The following is a 19,073-nucleotide window of genomic DNA, read 5'->3' as shown; positions in this document are numbered from 1 at the left end:
TGCCAACTATTATGAATAAGAAACATTAATTACCAGAAATCGATATCAAGTCCCCCAATGCTTTCTCTTCTATTATTCAAGACTCAGTTGCCTAAAAGGAAGTAGAATTTGATATTTGATATTGTATGCATAACCTTTGGACTCCAAGTCATTTCCAAGTGTCTATAATAGCAGCAATATGTCTCATTAAGTAACTACAACATGTTTCTATTTTTTCAACAATTCTTTCAGTTACTCTAGATGCATACTGTAAATCTCATCTGTTTGTAACTTTATAATATTTCACAATTATTTGCTCCCATTGAAGAGAAGTTGGGTTTTCCAAGTATAAAGTCCCCTTCAACGTTATCTTGACCCTTAACAGTTTTAGGTATCCATCCATTTAGGCTTTATTGGCTTGCTACTGCCTTTTTTTTCAAATTTGTATAAAGACAGTTCTGTTATTTCTTGACACTACTCCATCTAACTTCTAACAGTTTTACCCTGTGTTGTTTTTAAAGATTGGCTAAGCTTGGCTCTGCACTGCCTTCTGACTGAACTTCTAGATATTTGTTATTATATATTTAATTTTTTTGTCTGTCTAGCTACAGTGAGCTTATGGATATAGCAATATAGCAATAGCACTGAGACTTAATATACCACTTCACAGTGCTTTACAGCCCGCTCTGAATGGTTTACAGAGTCAGCATATTGCTCCCAACAATCTGGGTCCTCATTTTACGAACTTTGGAAGGGTGGAAGGCTGAGTCAACCTTGAGCCAGTGAGACTTGAACTGCTGGCAGCCAGCGGTCAGCAGGAGTAGCCTGCAATCTAACTACTGTGTCATAGTGTGCTATAGCAGCTGAGAAATATTATAATTCATAGATGTTACCATAATCAGGAAACAAGGCCCTTCACATTCTCAGGACCTCCGGCCCAGGGTTATAAACAGGCCTTCAATGCCTTCTGAGCATTGACTTCTGAGAGGCATTTCCAGGGAAGCAATGGTGGAACTGAAAACAACTTCAGTTTTAATGGAGCTATTAGCCATAGTGGAAAGTGGAACCAGTACTGCCCCAACTCACCCACACATCCATGTTGGTTTAGAGAGAGCTTTATTTTATCTTTTGCCCAGTGGTTCTGTTTCAGGTTTGAGCTCACCCACAGCTGCTACATTAGAACAGCAATTGGCTCGAGACCAAGTAGATAACAAGGAAATGAACATATGGCATAATGGTCTCAAAAATAAAGGCTTTGCCTGGGTAGTTTCGAAAGAGAAACCAAAATCAAACCTGAGGTTTGGAGCCACAAATTAGGTTTGTCAGCCAGTCAAATGGTCAGAGTTCAGGGTTTACAAGTAGAATTCACAGGAACGGCCAGGCACGAACAAGAGCCCAGACTGAACTTCCAGGCAATGGCCAATTAGTCCATCAAACAGATAACCAGCTGCTCAAACATGGTCCAAAACATGAACACAAAGCATCCCAGCAACAAATTAAATCCACCTAGCTCACGAATTGTAGTGTCTCAGAAACAGAAACAAACATCTGGCCATGACCCACATGTTGCTTCCAGCAATGCCTCCCTCTGCCTGCCATGCTAAATAGCTCCCAGTGCAGCCCATCAAGAGAAGTGGGACCTTTCCCCCAGAAATCTGACTGCCTCTCTGCCCTGCATACTCTGGAATCTACCACAGCAGGCAGCTCCTCTCCCTCTTCCTCACTGGCCTGCAAGCTCTCCCCAGCTGAGGCCTGTTCTGCTGGCAGTTCAGGGTCAGTAATTCATGAAGTGCCAGGAATGAAGTCCCTTGAAACCTCTGAGGAAGAGGAGGAGTCCACAGGACATATCACACTGCCTCAGCTCCTGCCCACTTAGCAGTTTGAAAGTATGCAAATGCAAGTAGATAAATCAACTTTGGTGGAAAGGTAAGAGCATTATGTATGCCTCAGTATATAGTCATGCTAGCCACATGGACTATGCTGGCTCCCTCAGCCAAGAAATTAAATGGAGATGAGCACTGGGCCCTAGAGTCAGACATGACTGGGCATGGAAACCTTTACCTTTTTAAAAAATACACTGAGTGATTTCCTTCCACCTATAATGAAAAAAGCTTTATGTAAGTTTAAAACATAAAAACATTTTTTTTTTTGGAAAAAAACAGCAATTTTGGAAAGCTTTAAAATGGTCTAAGGGGTCAGATTGACTAAAAATATGGTTTTGAAACATAAAAACACTTGCTACAGTTTTTTTACAATGTTACTAAAATATATAAATAGTATGAGTTTAAGAAATCTATTTCTGGGAAAATGTTCTAGATGAAAGAAAAGCAGGTAAGGGGAGACCCTGGTTACTAGAAACAATCAGAAATATTTTAATTAAAGGGGAAGCGCCCACTAGTACAGAATGGAAAAAAGTATTTTAATTCTAAAAGAATTCAAGACTATTTGGCAACAACATACCAAGATCTTTCTGTTTAGACTGTCTTGATACAATAAAAATGGACGTCAATAAAAAAATTAAAGGGGGATATAACAGTAAATCAGGCTATGGATTTCAAAATTGATAGGATACAAAAATGATACTAAGACATACAGGACCCCCAAATGAAACAAGCTAATTTAATTAATTAAAAAGGACACACACAAAATAACAAGCCTGATTTGAATATGTAGATTTTAACTCAGAAAAGTAACTTGGACAATTTTCTTACTTTGGATTTATAAAAGAAACATATTATACTTAAGAATAAATTCCTGAGGAAAAAATCAAGAGAGAAAGAAAATAAGCCTTGGGGTCATTACTTACAAGGAAGAAGCCTTTTTAAAATAAAATGAATGTTGGCTTATTCAATCAAGTTAAAATGTATGTGATTCTTTATTTTTTCCAGAAACTGTTAATGAATGATGGGGCTTTAAAGATTTGTTTATAGATAAGATATAGGAATGAGGATTCTCACATGAGATTTGGGAAACGTTGTGCAATCATGGCATAATTCCAGTTTGCCACGGGTTTTATTTTGACATCAGTTTCTCAGCTTGAAGAGTGGAAAGTATGGGACTCCAAACTGAAAGAATGCAAATAAATGTACACCTAAGGAGAGAAATGTAGCTTAATTCTTGAATAATACAGTTCTTTTCTTGAATGCATGAAACTTTTTCTGAAGAACTATTGAAGTGGCAAAAGCAGCATGCAGTGTCCTCTTCCAATACAAGTACTAATTAAAAAAAGAAGGAAAAAGAGGGCAGCTTATCCAAAAATATTGCTGTTTTTCCCAGCACAGAACATAAGTTTCATCTGGGTTGAGAAAAAAATAGATGCAACATTTTCTCCTTCTACAGTCATTTTTTTTTCCAGAGCAGAAGAACCAATTCCTGCACAGAAAAATAAAGGCAGGCTGCAAATTTACTTGAGTTGCAGAAATAGTAAAATGATTTTGAAAGTGACAAAATTTTCCTGAGACAAGAGAAAAACATACACCTTTTTTAAACCTCCTACTTTTAGATCAAAGGTCTTCTACTTTATTTTTTTTTATTCAGTATTAGTATGGGTTTTTCAAATACAGTGTACGTTAGACTAGCTATCTGAATATTCAACTATTCTAATTTTTTTCCTATGTATAGTAAGAGATTTTACAAAGCTGAAGCAAACATACAAACTGATTGTTGAATAAACCTAGAAAAAAATCCATGTAAGAGCAAACCACTTCAGATTCATGTTACCTTCCACTGAACTGTCCTCTGAACTAACACCCTTCCTTTTACAGGAACAGCTGGAAAACATGGCTTTTTCAAAGGGGCTTTTGAGGGTAAGATCATACCAGCACTGAATGATAGAAGAATTTTTTGATTGTAATTTTATCCAGAATGGTTACTATTAACTTTAACCCTAGTTGTAGTGCACTGTAAACCGCCATTTTTTTGGAAATGAAATAGCATCTGAATGATTTTATACACCTTGATACTCCATTCACTTAGCATCTAAGTGAAGCAGCTGCACTGCAGTTGGTAAGACCACTGCCAACAAAAGCACTGGCAGCACTTTGCCAAAGTGTATAGAAGACTGGTCAGCAGCCAAAAGAATGGAATTTATATCCCAATACCAAAGAAAGGTGATACAAAACACTATTCCAACCACTGAACCATAGCCTTGATACCACATGTGAATAACGTTTTCTTGAATCCAACTGCCAACAAGAAACTGCCTGATGTAGAAGCATGATTTCGGAAAGGAAGAGGAATATGTGCCAATCCTATATTGGATAATGGAAAAAGCACAGGAACACCAAAAAGCACTCTATGTGCTTTATTGACTATGCAAATGCCTTTGATTGTGTTGACCGTAATAAGCTCTGGAACTGCCTCAAACAACTGAGAATATCACACCACATCCAGCTCATCCACTCTAATCAGGCAGCCATTGTAAGAATGGAGAGACAAAATGGCTCAGAATTGAAAAAGGCACACAAGGTTCCATCCTGTCATCCATACTATTCAACGTGTACACAGACATAGTTTTTGAAAATGCACATTTGGAGCAATCTGCCATTGGGGTTAAAATCGGTGGTAGGAGTATCAACCTCTGATATGCAGATGATACATTACTCGTGAAAGAGAAAGAGGATTTGGAGTGATTAATCATGAGAGTCAAAGATAAGAAATGAGAACACATGGGCCAGTGACTAATGTATAATGTATTTGTTTCCTTAGTTTTTTTCTTTTATTACAATATCAAATTTCCCCACCCAATGAAACTATTTTAGTTGCATACAAAATATTTATTACCATTATGAGTTGGAGAACAATGGAAAGGGATTGTGCTCCTTTGTGTATGGGCGACATGAATATTTTATTGTTTTTATTGATTTTATTATGAGCCTCCTAAGATTGTTCTAGTTAAAACAGGTGGCCATATGAGTTTAATAAGCAAATAAAATTGAAACTAAGCAGAAATAAAATTATAATTGCTATTTTTAATTTGCAATTTACTCATATACTCATATTGTGGCAAAGAATTTGTACTTGGAAAAGCTGCATAAAACTGTTTTTTCCATACATGGCTGTCAGAAGGGAACATTGCTAAGTGACACACAAATGCTCCTTTAATTTACCATCACCCTGAAATCTCATCTTTCCAACTTTAATTTTGTAGATAAATGCAAAGTTCCCTTTGTTTGTCCATAGATATGTTCTTCATATTTGGCCTTTTGAGGGTGGTTGGTTTCTCTGCATATTTTTCTAAACACAGAGTTTTCATTTGCAGTGAAAGTTATGCTGTAGAAAGCCTTTATAGATAATCTGTAAGACCTACAGCTTCATCTAAAGAATACAATAAATAAACCATATACAAAATCGCTGTCTCTTCCTGGTTATGACCAATCCCATAAATTAGAAACAAATCAGGATGTCAGGCCTGCCACTGTCTCCAGAACTGTCTTCAAGAGTGAGACAAATGCCTGCAGGGCTTCTAGATTGTTTTCAGTCTGCTTCACTAACATCTGCATCTCTGCACTTCCTGTCTCCAACAGCAGCTCAGTTAGGAAAAGGCAGCCTGTGCCATCCTGGGCCCCTAAGTAGACTTTCCATGACTGTGAACCAGGCTTGCTCATTGCAATAGTCTGAATATGGACCATCTGCAGGGCAGCCTGCAAAGTCTCTGGCTGCACGGATTCCTGCCAAGGAATGGCCTGCTGGCAGCCAACAGCCAGGTTTAGCCATGTCCTCTCAAACTGCTCTGCAGTCAGACATAGACTAGATATTAAGATAAGGCTACTGGAACTGGCATTAATAGCAGGGTCGTTCTCCTTCTTTTCCAACATCAGCGGCACTGAAAAAGAAAGAAAGGCCATAATATTTACTTATTATTTATTACATACATTTGTGTACCATCAAATCATCTGACTCACAGAGGTTTGCAGCAATAACATCTATTAAAACACAACACCAAACTCATCCGTCTAAGCCTCTGTATAAAATGCATCATACATTAAAATCAAAATCAAGAGCCAAATTATAATAATAAAAGCAACCCAGATCCACCATTAGTTTCCAAAGATTATCTGAATAAACTAATGTTGATAACTTTGCAAATACCCAGTACTTCAGGAGGTCGGCTATTTCATACTATTAGGGGCATGAATGAAACGTATCATGAGAACATAAGCAGTGCCTCTTGGATTGAATCCTTGCCCCATCTAATCTGACAATATGTTCTCACAGTGGCCAACCAACTGCATAAGGAAGACCACTAGTCTCCCAGTAGATGTCTATATTCTTTCTCTGGGCCCACATTCTTATTTCTTATGTAAGAAGGGGAGTCTTAAGTGTATCTATAGGTAGGCCTTGACTTCCAACCACAATGCAGACTGAAATTTCCATCATGAATCATTGCAGTCCTAAATCAAGCTTTTACAATATTTTTTTACAATGGTCATTAAGTAAATAACATGGTTGTTAAACAAAATCTGTTTTTCTAATGTATATTATTTGGTGAAAATCTAAAAAAATGATTGTAAATCTTGATCATGTGACTGCAGGATGCTGTCACTGGTTGTAAATGCAAGCTGGTTGCCAAGCATTTGAATTGTGATCATGTGACTGTGGGGATATGATGGTACACTGAATTCCTAAACACCATAAGGGTGTCTAGTCCAAGAAGGACTGTAATTACCACAACAGCCATAGCTGAGTAAAAGCTCCACAGGCCATGGCCTTGACCTGCTGCTCTAATGTAGGTGAACCTGTATTAGGCTAAAAATATGAAGAACGGTTGCAGGAACTGGATATGTCTAGTCTAAGGAAAAGAAGGATTAGGGGAGACATGATAGCAGTGTTCCAAAGCACTTGAGGGCAGGACAAGAAGCAATGGGAGGAAACCAGTCAAGGAGAGAAGCAACTTAGAACTAAGGAGAAATTTCCTGACAGTTAGAACAATTAATTAGTGGAACAAATTGCCTCCAGAAGTTGTGAATGCTCCAACACTAGAAGTTTTTAAAAAGATGTTGGATAACTGTTTGTCTGAAGTGGTGCCAAGGCACGGGGTAGGACTAGAAGACCTCCAAGGTCCCTTCCAACTATTCTATTCTATTCTATTCTATTCTATTCTATTCTATTCCATTCCATTCCATTCCATTCCATTCCATTCCATTCCATTCCTAATTCAAGGACCTGTCCCTCCAGAGGAAAGGCAATTTTGCACAAAATCAACCATGAACTGACATCAAGCTAGATTGTTTGCATAAGAACAGTAGCTCTCTCTTGCTGGGACTTGGAGTCTACTTGGCAAATCCAGTCCTTCACAACTTCCAGAAACTGAAAAAGGACCTCTAGTGCATCTCTTGAAGTGACAATGTACAGCTGAACGACATCAGCATATGATGATGTCTCACCTCAAACTAAAAGATGAATCTGTTTCATATAGTTGTTAAATAATACAGAAAAGAGAAAGCCAAGTTCTGTGGAACTTCACAGCGGATAAATTACTATTAATAGTATAAGCTGTTAATAGTAATACTGTATGGATGTATGCTGTTATTATCATGAACATGCACATTACAACGATAACAAACTTAGTATCACCTACTAAGTGGAGAATAACTTGTCAATCAAATACCTAAAAGTAATTTTTTTCAGTGAATACTCTGGCTATCATTATTAGGAAAAGTGAATGCATGAAGAGTAGGAAAGTAACTAAAATCTACCTATGTCTCTCACCTTTGCCTTCTCTTTTGGAATCATCTGTGCTGAAGTCTGCATAGTGGAGATCAACTACTCGACTAGCTGTCATAGCTGCCCATTGCTTTTTGCCATAGATGGGCACCAAGGAATTAAAGTCAGGAACCCATTCGTTAATGGAACTTTCAGTCTGTTCTTCTAAAAGCCGGAGAGAGCGATCTGAGGTTGGGCTGCACAGAATTCCTTTTGTTTCTTCCACACCAGCTTGTAATAGACGATAGTAAAATAACGCACGGTCCCGAACTGCCATGTCTTTTTCCTCCTCTGGATCAGACGCAAACATTTGGCAGCAACAACAACAAAAATAATACTTCACTTCAATGATGTCATTCCAAGAAGTCTTTCCCAATCCTTCCCACTCTCCCTTAGAACCTGTTAAGACAGGCCTGTCAAACTCCTGGGCTACAGGCCGGATGTGTCACACCCTAGCCACACCCATGCCCGGTTTAGCAAAAGGGGGAAAAGTCCCGATACATCAGGTGACGCTGCCATGACAATATGAATTTGACACCCTTGTGTTAAGATATCAGAACACTAGCAGTAGACAGAATAGAAGAATACTTGTGACAAAATAGTTTGAGATTTGGTTAGAAAATCTAAATACTGTGTGTGCGTATGCTTTTCATCAGTGACTATAACTGTCTGCCATTTAATTCACGATACAGCGATCTCCATAGAGGTAACAGACTTACCAATGCAATAATAAAGTAATCGACCCAGGGTGTCCTGACATTCAGCGGGACGTGCTATGAAGAGCCGGGCCACAGCCGTCAGTAGTTCCAGCTTGACCATTGAGAATGGTTCTGATTTTATGTTCTCCACAAAATCTTCTAATATGTAAGGGGCATTGGGAACTCTTTCTCCATGTATGCCCAGAAGCCAGATTAATGCTCGCTTTCCCTAAAACATTAAAACATTTGGCATTCAGTATTGTTGAGAACACTTCACATACCAAACCTGCATGTTAAGGATATTGTAGGTAGCAAAGTAAATAGGGAAAGCCAGATTCACTTAACAACCAGGTTACTAACTTATCAACTGCAGTAAATCACTTAACAATTGGTAAGGAAGGTTGTAAAATGCGGCAAAACTCACTTAACAAATGTCTTACTAAACCACAGAAATGTTGGGCTCAGTTGTGGTTATAAGGCGAGGCCTACCTGTATTTGAACAAACAGAAACAGGAAAGACATTGAAATAAATTCTGGGGCTACCATCTACCTGCTTCATAATTAAAACCTTAGGATCTGTACCAATTTAATTTGGAGAAGCAACATTATAAAACACTACCTATACTTGGTCATGTGAATTAAAACTAAGAATTTTAGTAGTCATAACCTTGAATTATTCAAGGATTAGAACATAAACCATAGAATAACAGGATTGCAAGGCCCTTCGGAAGTCTTCTATCTAATCCCCTGGTCGAACAGGAGACTCCATACATTTTGGACAAATGGTTGCCTAATCTCTTCTTGAAAATCTGCAGGATTGGAGCAGCCACAACTTCTGGAGGCAAGTTGTTCCACTGATTAACTGTTCTCATTGTTAGGAAATTTTTCCTAAATTCTGGGTTGGATCTGTTTAATAATGTTTCACCTACATTATTATTATGGCTTTATTTTATTTTGTCAGATTGTGCCAATACTAGCAAAGATTTTAGTTACAGCCATATATCCAATGCTACTAATTTCACATTTTGATGATTAACAATTGATAACGAAAGATTTAACTTCTTTGCTTTTGGGAAGGCAATGCATAACTAAAAGCAAGGTTAGCTTATTCAAAGTTCTGTGTGGCAAATGAAAAAGTAGAGGAATTCTTAATGGTATAATAAAATAGATTAGAAAAGAAATAAGAGGGAGAAAAGTAAAATTCTTGTCCAGACATACCTTCAGATCTTCCTAAATGAAATTATTTTATGATTGTTTATATTAACAACTAATTTATATACAATAAATATATACCTTTACTTTCAGCCTAAATTTTAGATTTCATCAACAAAATAGAGGAGAAGCAGATACAATTATAAAATGCATTATATTAGAGCTGGAGGCTGCTTTACCAGAAATGAAGGTTTCATAAAGAACTCTAGATTAAAAGATGCATTTTTTGCTTCTGGAATTGAACTCGAGCATTTTGAGCAGTGCTGGGATTCAAATTTTTTATTACCAGTTCTGTGGGCGTGGCTTGGTGGGCAAGGCAGGGGAAGGATACTATAAAATCTCCAGTTAGAGGTAGTATTTGCTGGTTCTCTGAAGTACTCAAAATTTTCGCTACCAGTTCTCCAGAACTGGTCAGAACCTGCTGAATACCACTTCTGGTTTTGAGTCATCTGTATTATAAAAAGCATTCTCCGTTACCTCACTGTCCTGGATGATCTCTTCACAGCCAGACAAAGGCTGGGCCACATACTCTATACACTGTGGACACAACCATACTAGATCTCGGAATACCTGTACTACCGCTGTAGGGAAATAGATAACAATATAATTATAGTATAACACTTTTTGGTCAAAAAGATAACATTTTAACGCCATCAAAACCCGAATGGAGTAAGCTTCAAATTAAGGAATGGGTTTTTTGCAGCTAATAAAACTAAAATGCAATAAAATCCTAGCAAAATGTATTTCACTATTTACCTAAAATACAGTAAAATGCTAGACCTGCCTTGGAAGGAAAACCCATGAGTAGGGTGCTGCCACTAAAAAGGCTATATCTGATTCCCTGACCATTACCTAAGGCAAAACAGTGATTGAGGAGATGGCATAGCTGATAGAGAGGAACATGCACAAGGAAAAAGGACTCCAGATATTCTAAGTTATATGAAGTTCTATGGAGAATTATAAGTGATACTAATATCCTGAATTGCTTTCAGAGTTGAAATGGAAGCCCATGGTATTTTAAAACAAGTAGCACAGGGAAAAAAATGGCAGGTTACATCTCTGGAGCACCGCTAGTTAAGAACACCTTTCTAGGCAGCCTGAGAGAAAATAAATAGCCAGAATCTAATCTGGATGGGACATACAATCTGGGAACAGATCTGCTCTCTCCCAGAATGGACAGCTAGATATGTAAAACACTCTTAGCATAGAGTAATCACTTGGTCATCCAGGAACTGTGACAAATTGAGGAGACCCCCAAAGATGCAAATTCTTCTAGAATATATTGTTTTTCCCATTCGGAAAGTCTATATTTATGAAGCAACATTTCTATCTTCCATTGATTAAGTTTTTCTTACCAATTCACAGTTGTGTGTGTGTGGGGGGGAGTTAAAGTGAGAAAAGTTACTTTAAAAATCTTAAAGCACCAGTGATTTAAAAATGAATACCTGGTACATTAGCATCCCACATGCTTTGAGGCAGTGTCTCAACAAGGAATGAAAGATTTATGTCAATTAAACATAGCAGTAACTATGGGACTGTGCTTTTCAGATTTAAAGACAAAAAAGGATGATTTGGAATAGCTATCAAATGTCATTGCCACATGAACTTCCTTAATTAAGAAAGTGATAACAGTGTTCCACACCCACTGGAAAGGACCGTGTTACATCTGGTCCTCAATGCAAATTGTTTATTTTCTTGGCCTCTATGTGAGCCAGGAAAATAGGCAGTTTCTTCAAGGAGGCACCAACTGGTACCATGTATTTTCCTTCCTTTTTAAAAGTTGGAAGCAACTTTTAAATTTCTTCTAAATTTAGAACAGGGGTCTCCAAACTTGGCAACTTTTAAGATTTGTGGACTTCAACTCCCAGAATTCCTCAGCTAGTCATGCTGGCTGGGCAATTCTGGGAGTTGAAGTCCACAAGTCTTAAAAGTTGCCAAGTTTGGAGACTCCTGATTTAGAAGAAACTGTCGCATCTGACCAAAGATGATAAATCTTGCAACAGTGTAAATCAAATATGAACTAGAAAGTCCGGAATAATACCTGAAGTTATATGTTCTTGCTTTAGCTCAAGGAGTTCTGTTAGAATCCTCACACATTGTTCTGAGTAGGTTCTTGCAATGTTTCCTAAAAAACAACAACAAAAACTCCACACCCAAAGTTTTCAGGATTGCTTAATAATTCCTTAACCTGGAAGAGTGATCCAGCAACATACAGATATTTCTAACAGAAGTTCGCAGTACAGAAGTGTAACCTAATCTCATGCAAAATAGGATAAAATGGAACAGTTTGGGGAACAGTAATATTATAGATGAGACAATTCTAGGCAGGCTACTGGACTTTTTGGAAGAGAACATGAATAATTTTCATAATAATACAGCAGATTGATAATCAACAAACACATTCAATATAACTGAATGAAATGAATTTCTCACTGAGACATTAGATTTAATCCCACCTTTAGTTTTTACAATTCGATGTAGCACTATGCATTCCTCCTATTGCATCCTTCTATTTTCCCACAACAATCCTGTGAGCTCTATTTAGCCCATTTCCCTGCCTAACAGAAGACTAGAACTATGGTTTATCTGTTTCTAGTTCAGGACCTTAATCACTACATCAAACTACAATGTTAGGCAATAAGGTAAACAATATTAGGTGATAAGGCAAACAACATGCACTTTTATGCATTTTGTGACTATAGTAATAGCTCTCTTAAGGTTTCTTAAATTTTGGAGTCATTTGATATGAAATAGACTAAGGCTGCTACACTCTTAAAATGCAATGGAATTTACTTTGGAGCAAAATTATTGGTTCTTATGAGCGTAGTAATCTGTGTTTTCAGAAATATCTCAGATGGCAGGGATCATAGCAAAGGACTGGGCTAACTATGAATTGCTTCTTTTTCAAGTTTGACCATACTTTGCTTCTGTCTTTGAAGCATATTTTTTGTTCTGGAGAAGGTTCTCCTACCCACATCTGTAAAGATAGTCATAGTCTTTTCTATCCAAAAGAAACACTAACAAATGCAGAATTTGCAACATAATTGCAGGGGAGAGAGGTGTTGTGTTCTATATTTTTTACATAGACATTACAACTTTGGTGTATATTTTCTGCCTGCTAGAGGTCTTTCATTAGAATCCTAGCAATCTACTTACCTATGGCAAATATTGCTGCCTGGGCAAGCTCTGCTGACACATCAGTGCAGTAGTCTCTCAGTTCCTCCAAAATATGCTGAACATTTTCATCATTCACCAATTTGCACAGCACCTCCATTTTCTGACACTTGATATAATGTGGTTCCGAGTAAGAACAGAAGAACTTCTTATATTGGCTACTGAAATGGCCAGGAAGGCTGTCTATTATCTGGCGCACGTGACACAAAGCAGTGAAACAGAGTTCTCTACTCCCAGATGTGCATGCTGTTAGGAGTGGACCTTTAACTCTTACAAGCACATCTGCCTGGACATGTGGGAAGTCTCTAGCCAGCACCAAGAAGAGTTTTGTGGCAGCCATCACGACACTGGAACTGCTGTTTTTAAGGTATCCATCGAGTAAATTCAGGATATCGAAAAGTTCTTCTTCACAGCGGGGTTTGTATCGCAGCAGAAAAGTCAACACCTCACTCTGTCCCCACTGATCTAGATCTGGCATCCTGCAAAGAGGAGAAAACAAACACAAACGGTAATGCAGTGAAACTATAGCTTTGCTCTCCTAATCTGCAGGCCACTTTTTCCATTATTACATCAGTATTAAACTTAAATATATGAATCAGTAAGATAAAATGGAGAGATATGATCCAATACTACTAAACTATATACTTAGCCTCCAGATATTTCAAAATTTTAAAGAATAATACAAATATACTGTGTATTTGAATGACAGTTCATGTCCCCTAAGCATAAAAGCTGGCAGCATGAATGTGGGCCAATTCGTCTCCTTCAATCCAACCCACCACACAGGCTTGTTATTATGGGAAGATAGGAGGCAGGAATACGAGATGCATTAACCTTCTCAAATAGATACATGGATTTTTGTCATCTATTTGAATTTAAATCTATTTGATTTAAATTATAAATATAATTTAAAAATGGGATAAAATGTATTAATAACAATATTATACCTGCTATGTATATCCCTATAAATCAGATGAGCAATCATATATTACCTATGAGCACTGGGTTTACAAGGTGACCAATTATTTTATTTAAACTGTATATAATCACAAAGGATCTTTTATATTAATACTCAAATGCTTTAAAGCCAGAACTAGGAAAAAATTCTGCAGAACAAGTAATTATTTCAGCTGCCATCATGTAAAAATGAAAGACTTTGGAAGATGTTACATCACATTATCTGAAGGTCTTTCCAACTTAGCATTTCCTGCTGAGAGAAGTTGCCTTCTTGTCAGTAGGTTATTTCTGTTCAAGCAGCTGTCTACTATTTAGCTGCTCTGTCAATCTCTTGAAATAAGACTTCACTATTCTTGTATTCTCCCACAAAAGTATTTTTGATTAATCCATGGTGTATTTTAATTAAATGTTTGTTTTTATTTTTTATTATTGTTAGCTGTAATGATTGCCTTTTTGGGCAGAAAGGTAGATTATAATTGCAATAAATTAATACAGAAAATACTAGCATTGATTTGACAAGCATATGGCTTTCACAATTCAAAACATAAAAAACAGCAGAAAACGATACCTCTAGTTTACTCAAGAATTTTGGAGGGGAGTGTACCTGTTAAGAAGATGGTGGGCAATGGGTTTGTTGATGACAACTCCTCCTTCATGTGCCAGAATTTCCTCAAGAGCCCTCAGGCAATTTACCACCACGATAGGATCCTGATCCCGAAGCAAACTATATAACTCATTAACTAATGCACCATCTGCAGAAAGCATGTCAGAAAGGAAGTCAGAAATATTTCTCCTTTCATCTGCAATAAGATGCTGCTTTTAACAGGATGTACACAAACATAAACAATTATTATTTAATGAAAAGAATCCGAATGTTCCTCACTCTGTTGTTGTTTAAAAGAGCTGGGTCTTCACCTATGTTTTTGGTGAGGAAGAATAAGACCCCCCACTTCACTGAGTGCCTTCTTTTATCTTTATTTTATTGATTTTATTGTAGTTTATTTGATTGTTGTAAGGAACCCAGAATTTCAATCAAGTTTACAAATAATAAATATAAGACTGCTGAGAAGAATTTCTAGGAAATAATTATGGGGCAAGATAGAAAGAATTGCATCCAGCAGAATGCGTTTTCTGTGAAGGGGAGATCATCACACCCTACACAAAAGTAGAACTGTTACAACATTCATGACTAACTTTCTCATGACTAACCCTAGCCCTAACCCTAACTTATTCTAATATGAATTGAGAGGTGGAATTGAAAAGAGAATGGAAAAAACGTGTTTATTTACCCACTTCATAGTCTCCTTGGAGTTTCTGCATCTTTGCACATCCAAGAACAGCTACTCTCCTTACGTAAGCAGCTTTGTCCCGTAGACCATTCAGGATGGGCTGCTGAATATATTCTTGTATGCCAGGCATCCTAGGAACATTGTAGGCTATCAGTTAGATTGAATTTATCAATCTACAAATTCTCATAAAACATTCTTATAAGTTGATGCCCACAATCTTTCTAATAAAATATTATTAAATAGCTGTATTAGATTCCATAGGTCTAATAGCAAAATAGCAATCTGCATGCTATAATTCAAGGGAAATTCAGACTTGGCTAGCAAAACAAAAAGCTCTTCAAACATGTCCCAGATCTAGGAGGAAAGTGCTGTTTGTAGTGATGTATTATTGATAGAGAGTTAGATTCAAGAAAAAAGAACTGAAAGCTCATAATTCAGGTCATGAGTTATTGACCAATAACCCCTGTATTTGAGTGTATTACACAAAATACCCTTTTCTCATACATGATTAGAGTAGGTTAGAGTAAGCAGTACATTTTCTTACCTCAGACTGCACATGCTGCGGAGGGCCAAACCCCTAACCATAGGGTTGGGGTCTGAACAGTCTTTGCAAAGAGTATTGATAGCTAAAAGCGCTAGATCAGGCTTCAGAGGAGCATATGTACACATATACAAGTACACTAGCTTCTTCTGAACAATGTCTATGGTAGCACTAGCTTTAACCATTTCCATAAAAACACTGGACACATCTACACCTTGGGTCATATGCCTGCAAGAAAAAGATAAGTAAAATGTAGATACAGCAGTGGAGATCTCATATTAATCTACCTAAAAACCCAAAATAATGCATAATTTTGTAATTATAGTCAATGCATAAATCATAACAAGTTGTCACCCAGACTGCGTATATACCTATGTGAATACATTCTAAGTTTTATTTGTTGCAGTAGGTTAACTGCAAACATAGTCAAATTAAGTCCCATACCACAAAACCTAAATTCTTCACATGGAGATTTTCTGCTTACTTTTGACTACATATTACATACTTGGCATACTTTATTTCTCCATGATTCTCCACTTTCCAAAGTGTCAGAAAAGATAAATCAAGAAATATGAAATATATATGTGTCAATTTATATACATGCTTAAGCCTAGCTATCCAACACTAGGACAAATAAGAACATTTCAACAGTTCTCTTGGAAAGCATTTATTAGCTACAGTTTTGATAGAAGAATGAAAGGGGAAGAGAATTCACAATTAAACTATTGTACATCGATAATACAATGTTTACATAATATTTTATATACTTTGAAATATATGGATAACAATTAATAAAATTTGACAAACCAGAAGGAAACTTAAATAGGATTTTCAATTAACCAGAGCATGTTTCAATGCCCTGAATATTTCTTTGACCTATTTAAGGATAGCAGAAAGGATTTTTTAAGTAACATTTGCAAAAATGAAAATTATATATAAATTTTCATCTACAGATTAAACAATTATTTTATTTATAATTGGCTAAGATTCACAGCACAAGTGCTTTGCACGCTAATATTTTGCACTCTTGAAAACTAAGTTAACTTACTGATATGTACCAGAATTTTCTCAAAAGGATTGCAAAATGAAATTGAAGAAATGTGATAACAGAACAATATTGCCCATGGCTTTCTTATATACAATTAACAGAAAGATTTAAAGTGGATACAAATACATTACGGTTTTGAACAAAGTAAAACTCAGTTTGAAATAGAATTATGAACGAATGCTGAATATATTATTACTAAAATGTATAAATTTCATACATTGGCATTATTTATTTTTTAACTTTCCTGACAGTTAATTTTGTAACAATATTATATAAATAACTATCTAAAACAATTTTTGTGTGTATCAATTTAAAAAACTTCCTGCATTTGCGAAGACCAATTATAATTGACAGAATACAAGAAAACTGTAGCATCTCAGCACAGACCTGATCACTCGTTGGATAACATTCCGATAGCGAAGATGGTCAGTTTGCACATGAGGGTTGGACAGGGCTCTCTTCAGCTCCTTCACTGTATCCTCTGAACCAAGGTAGGGCATTGTTGAGATTCTAAACCCTTTGGCAGTACTGATTGTTGAAGAATCTAGGATAGCAGTCACAAAGGGTAGATACAGTCACAGGAAGAAAACTGAGCATATCATTTGTATTCCATTCTGCCTCTTTCAATTTCTTGTCGTATCTTTAATGCTTTTCTTAGAACAGAGATTTTTTATTAATTTGTATCCTGCCTTTGTTATGTTTACAAATAATTCATTGTGGTAAACATATCCAATACTTTCCTCCTCTGATTTTCCCATAAGAACAACCACCCTATGAGGTTGATTGAGCTGAGAGTGTGTGACTGGCCCAAAGTCACCTAGCTGGGTGACTTAGCCATTTCATGACTAAGATGGAACTATGTCATAAAAAAAAACCTCACAACCTACTGCTTCCTAATCTGGCTACTTAACCATTAGACCAAACTGGCTCTCACTGTGACAGCAACAAGCATGGTATTTTAGCAAACAACAAGCTGACGAGTCTCTGTTCTAAGGAGCTTACAGCAACTAAAATACAATAAATATAAGAGATGTAATAGAAAGGTAAGAAAACAATAAGACAAGAATAGCAGCATGTATCAAATAACCAATTACACTTGATTTCTCAAAGAGTAGCTACATTACACTTTATTGTACTGTAAAAACAAAGGTATAAACAAAACAAAACTAACAAATTATCACTTTTTGACAAATCACTTTTTATCAGATGAATACTCTGAGAAAGAAGTATTAAATCCCTAGGTAGACGATACTTCACAGGTAGTTCTCAACTTACAAACATTTATTGACTGTCCAAAGTTACAACAGCACTGAAAAAAAGTGGTTTACAACCGTTCTTGCACTTAGGACTCTAGCAGCATCCCCACAGTCATGTGAACAATATTTGACAACATGTACTGTAAGCTGTTAAATTCTAAGAACACTTCAAGAATAGGTAGGTGGGTAGGAACAAAGGTAGGAAGGTAGGTAGGAAGAAAGGAAGGGACAGCTAAAAAATTAAACTTATATGCCAAGACAAAGATCACAGTGCTTTGGTCTGACAGAGAACAAAAACTAAAGCATCACAACTTCTATAATCAGGCAGCTAGAGAATAAATGGAGTGAATGCACTCGAAAGTCCAATTTTGCAATTTAGCTCGGTCTTCCAAGGGAATTAAGTTCTCGGAAATACAGAGCTCTAAGTGGAGGAAAACACGCATGAAAATCTTTTAAAAGCAGATACACAATTTTTCGTTGCTCAAATTAAATGACAACCGGCAATAAAATGCCGGACAATTTATTTATTTGGCAGTCACATAAAAGTTTACATTACCCTCATCGTGAAACATTTCCGGGGCTTTTTAGCTTAATATCCCGGCGCACTAAAAGAGGAGGATCAGAAAGCGGAAGAAACTTTTGATATGCTGCAGGATCCTAATAGTCAATAATAGCCTGAAGTATCGTTATATGAATTATTATTAATCTACTGCGGAGTACACGGGAAGGTTGTCCCGAACAGCCGCAGCTTCCTTTTTTTGCCGCCCCCCGGAAAAGAAGACATCCGCTCCATTTTCTTCGCAATGCAAAAGAATCCTGGTTTACTCCCATGACAAACACTACGCAGGCTTTGCTCCTACCTTTTGCTTGAGGAAGGAAAGGTTGCCTAGTCACAGTTCCGCAAAAATCCTGGATTTTTCTACTGTTTTCTTATTTACTGTCTCTATAACAGTCTTCTCAGAAAAAAAAAAAAAAGAGGCTTTCAAGGATCCTGGAAGTTTTGTCTACTAACCATGGAATTACATACCCACCTCAATTTTTGCACGCCTATTGGCGGAGTAGCTTTAAAATGTATGGACTTCAACTGAGGAATTCTGGGACTTGAAGTCCACACATCTTAAGGCTACCAAGAAACACCGGTCGAGGACGCAAGACGGGAACCGTCACATTATGACTATATTGCGCATGAGCTTCCCGGCAGGTCGATAATACGCA

The 19,073-nt window shown here is 36.9% G+C and overlaps 2 protein-coding genes across 6 annotated transcripts in view; both read right to left on the bottom strand.

The window, feature by feature from the left end:
- The window catches only part of LOC113444282 (bcl-2-like protein 15), a 192,989-nt gene that overhangs the window by 13,480 nt on the left and 160,436 nt on the right, over positions 1-19,073 (bottom strand). The window lies entirely within an intron of this gene.
- AP4B1 (adaptor related protein complex 4 subunit beta 1) lies at positions 4,660-19,045 on the bottom strand. Of its 5 annotated transcripts, none has more exons than XM_087929303.1 (11): positions 18,890-19,045; positions 16,990-17,146; positions 15,558-15,782; positions 15,014-15,144; positions 14,329-14,476; positions 12,750-13,246; positions 11,635-11,718; positions 10,071-10,174; positions 8,403-8,610; positions 7,690-7,974; positions 4,660-5,803 (listed from the first exon to the last, which is right to left on the bottom strand). In XM_087929303.1, the coding sequence occupies exons 2-11, from the start codon at positions 17,100-17,102 to the stop codon at positions 5,376-5,378; spliced, it is 2,223 nt and encodes a 740-aa protein (XP_087785429.1). In that variant the 5' UTR covers positions 17,103-17,146; positions 18,890-19,045; the 3' UTR covers positions 4,660-5,375. The 5 variants fall into 5 exon arrangements, with proteins under 5 accessions (XP_087785429.1, XP_087785431.1, XP_026568734.1 ...); XM_087929305.1 differs by having other exon boundaries at positions 7,677-7,974; positions 18,890-19,027; XM_026712949.2 differs by having other exon boundaries at positions 18,719-19,012.

Source organism: Pseudonaja textilis, chromosome 3, assembly GCF_049901715.1.
Source record: "Pseudonaja textilis isolate UNSWEBS1 chromosome 3, rPseTex1.2, whole genome shotgun sequence".
Classification (NCBI taxonomy): Eukaryota; Metazoa; Chordata; class Lepidosauria; order Squamata; family Elapidae; genus Pseudonaja; species Pseudonaja textilis.
Note: the sequence above shows the minus strand (reverse complement) of the source record. Positions and strands in the feature narration are given on the sequence as shown.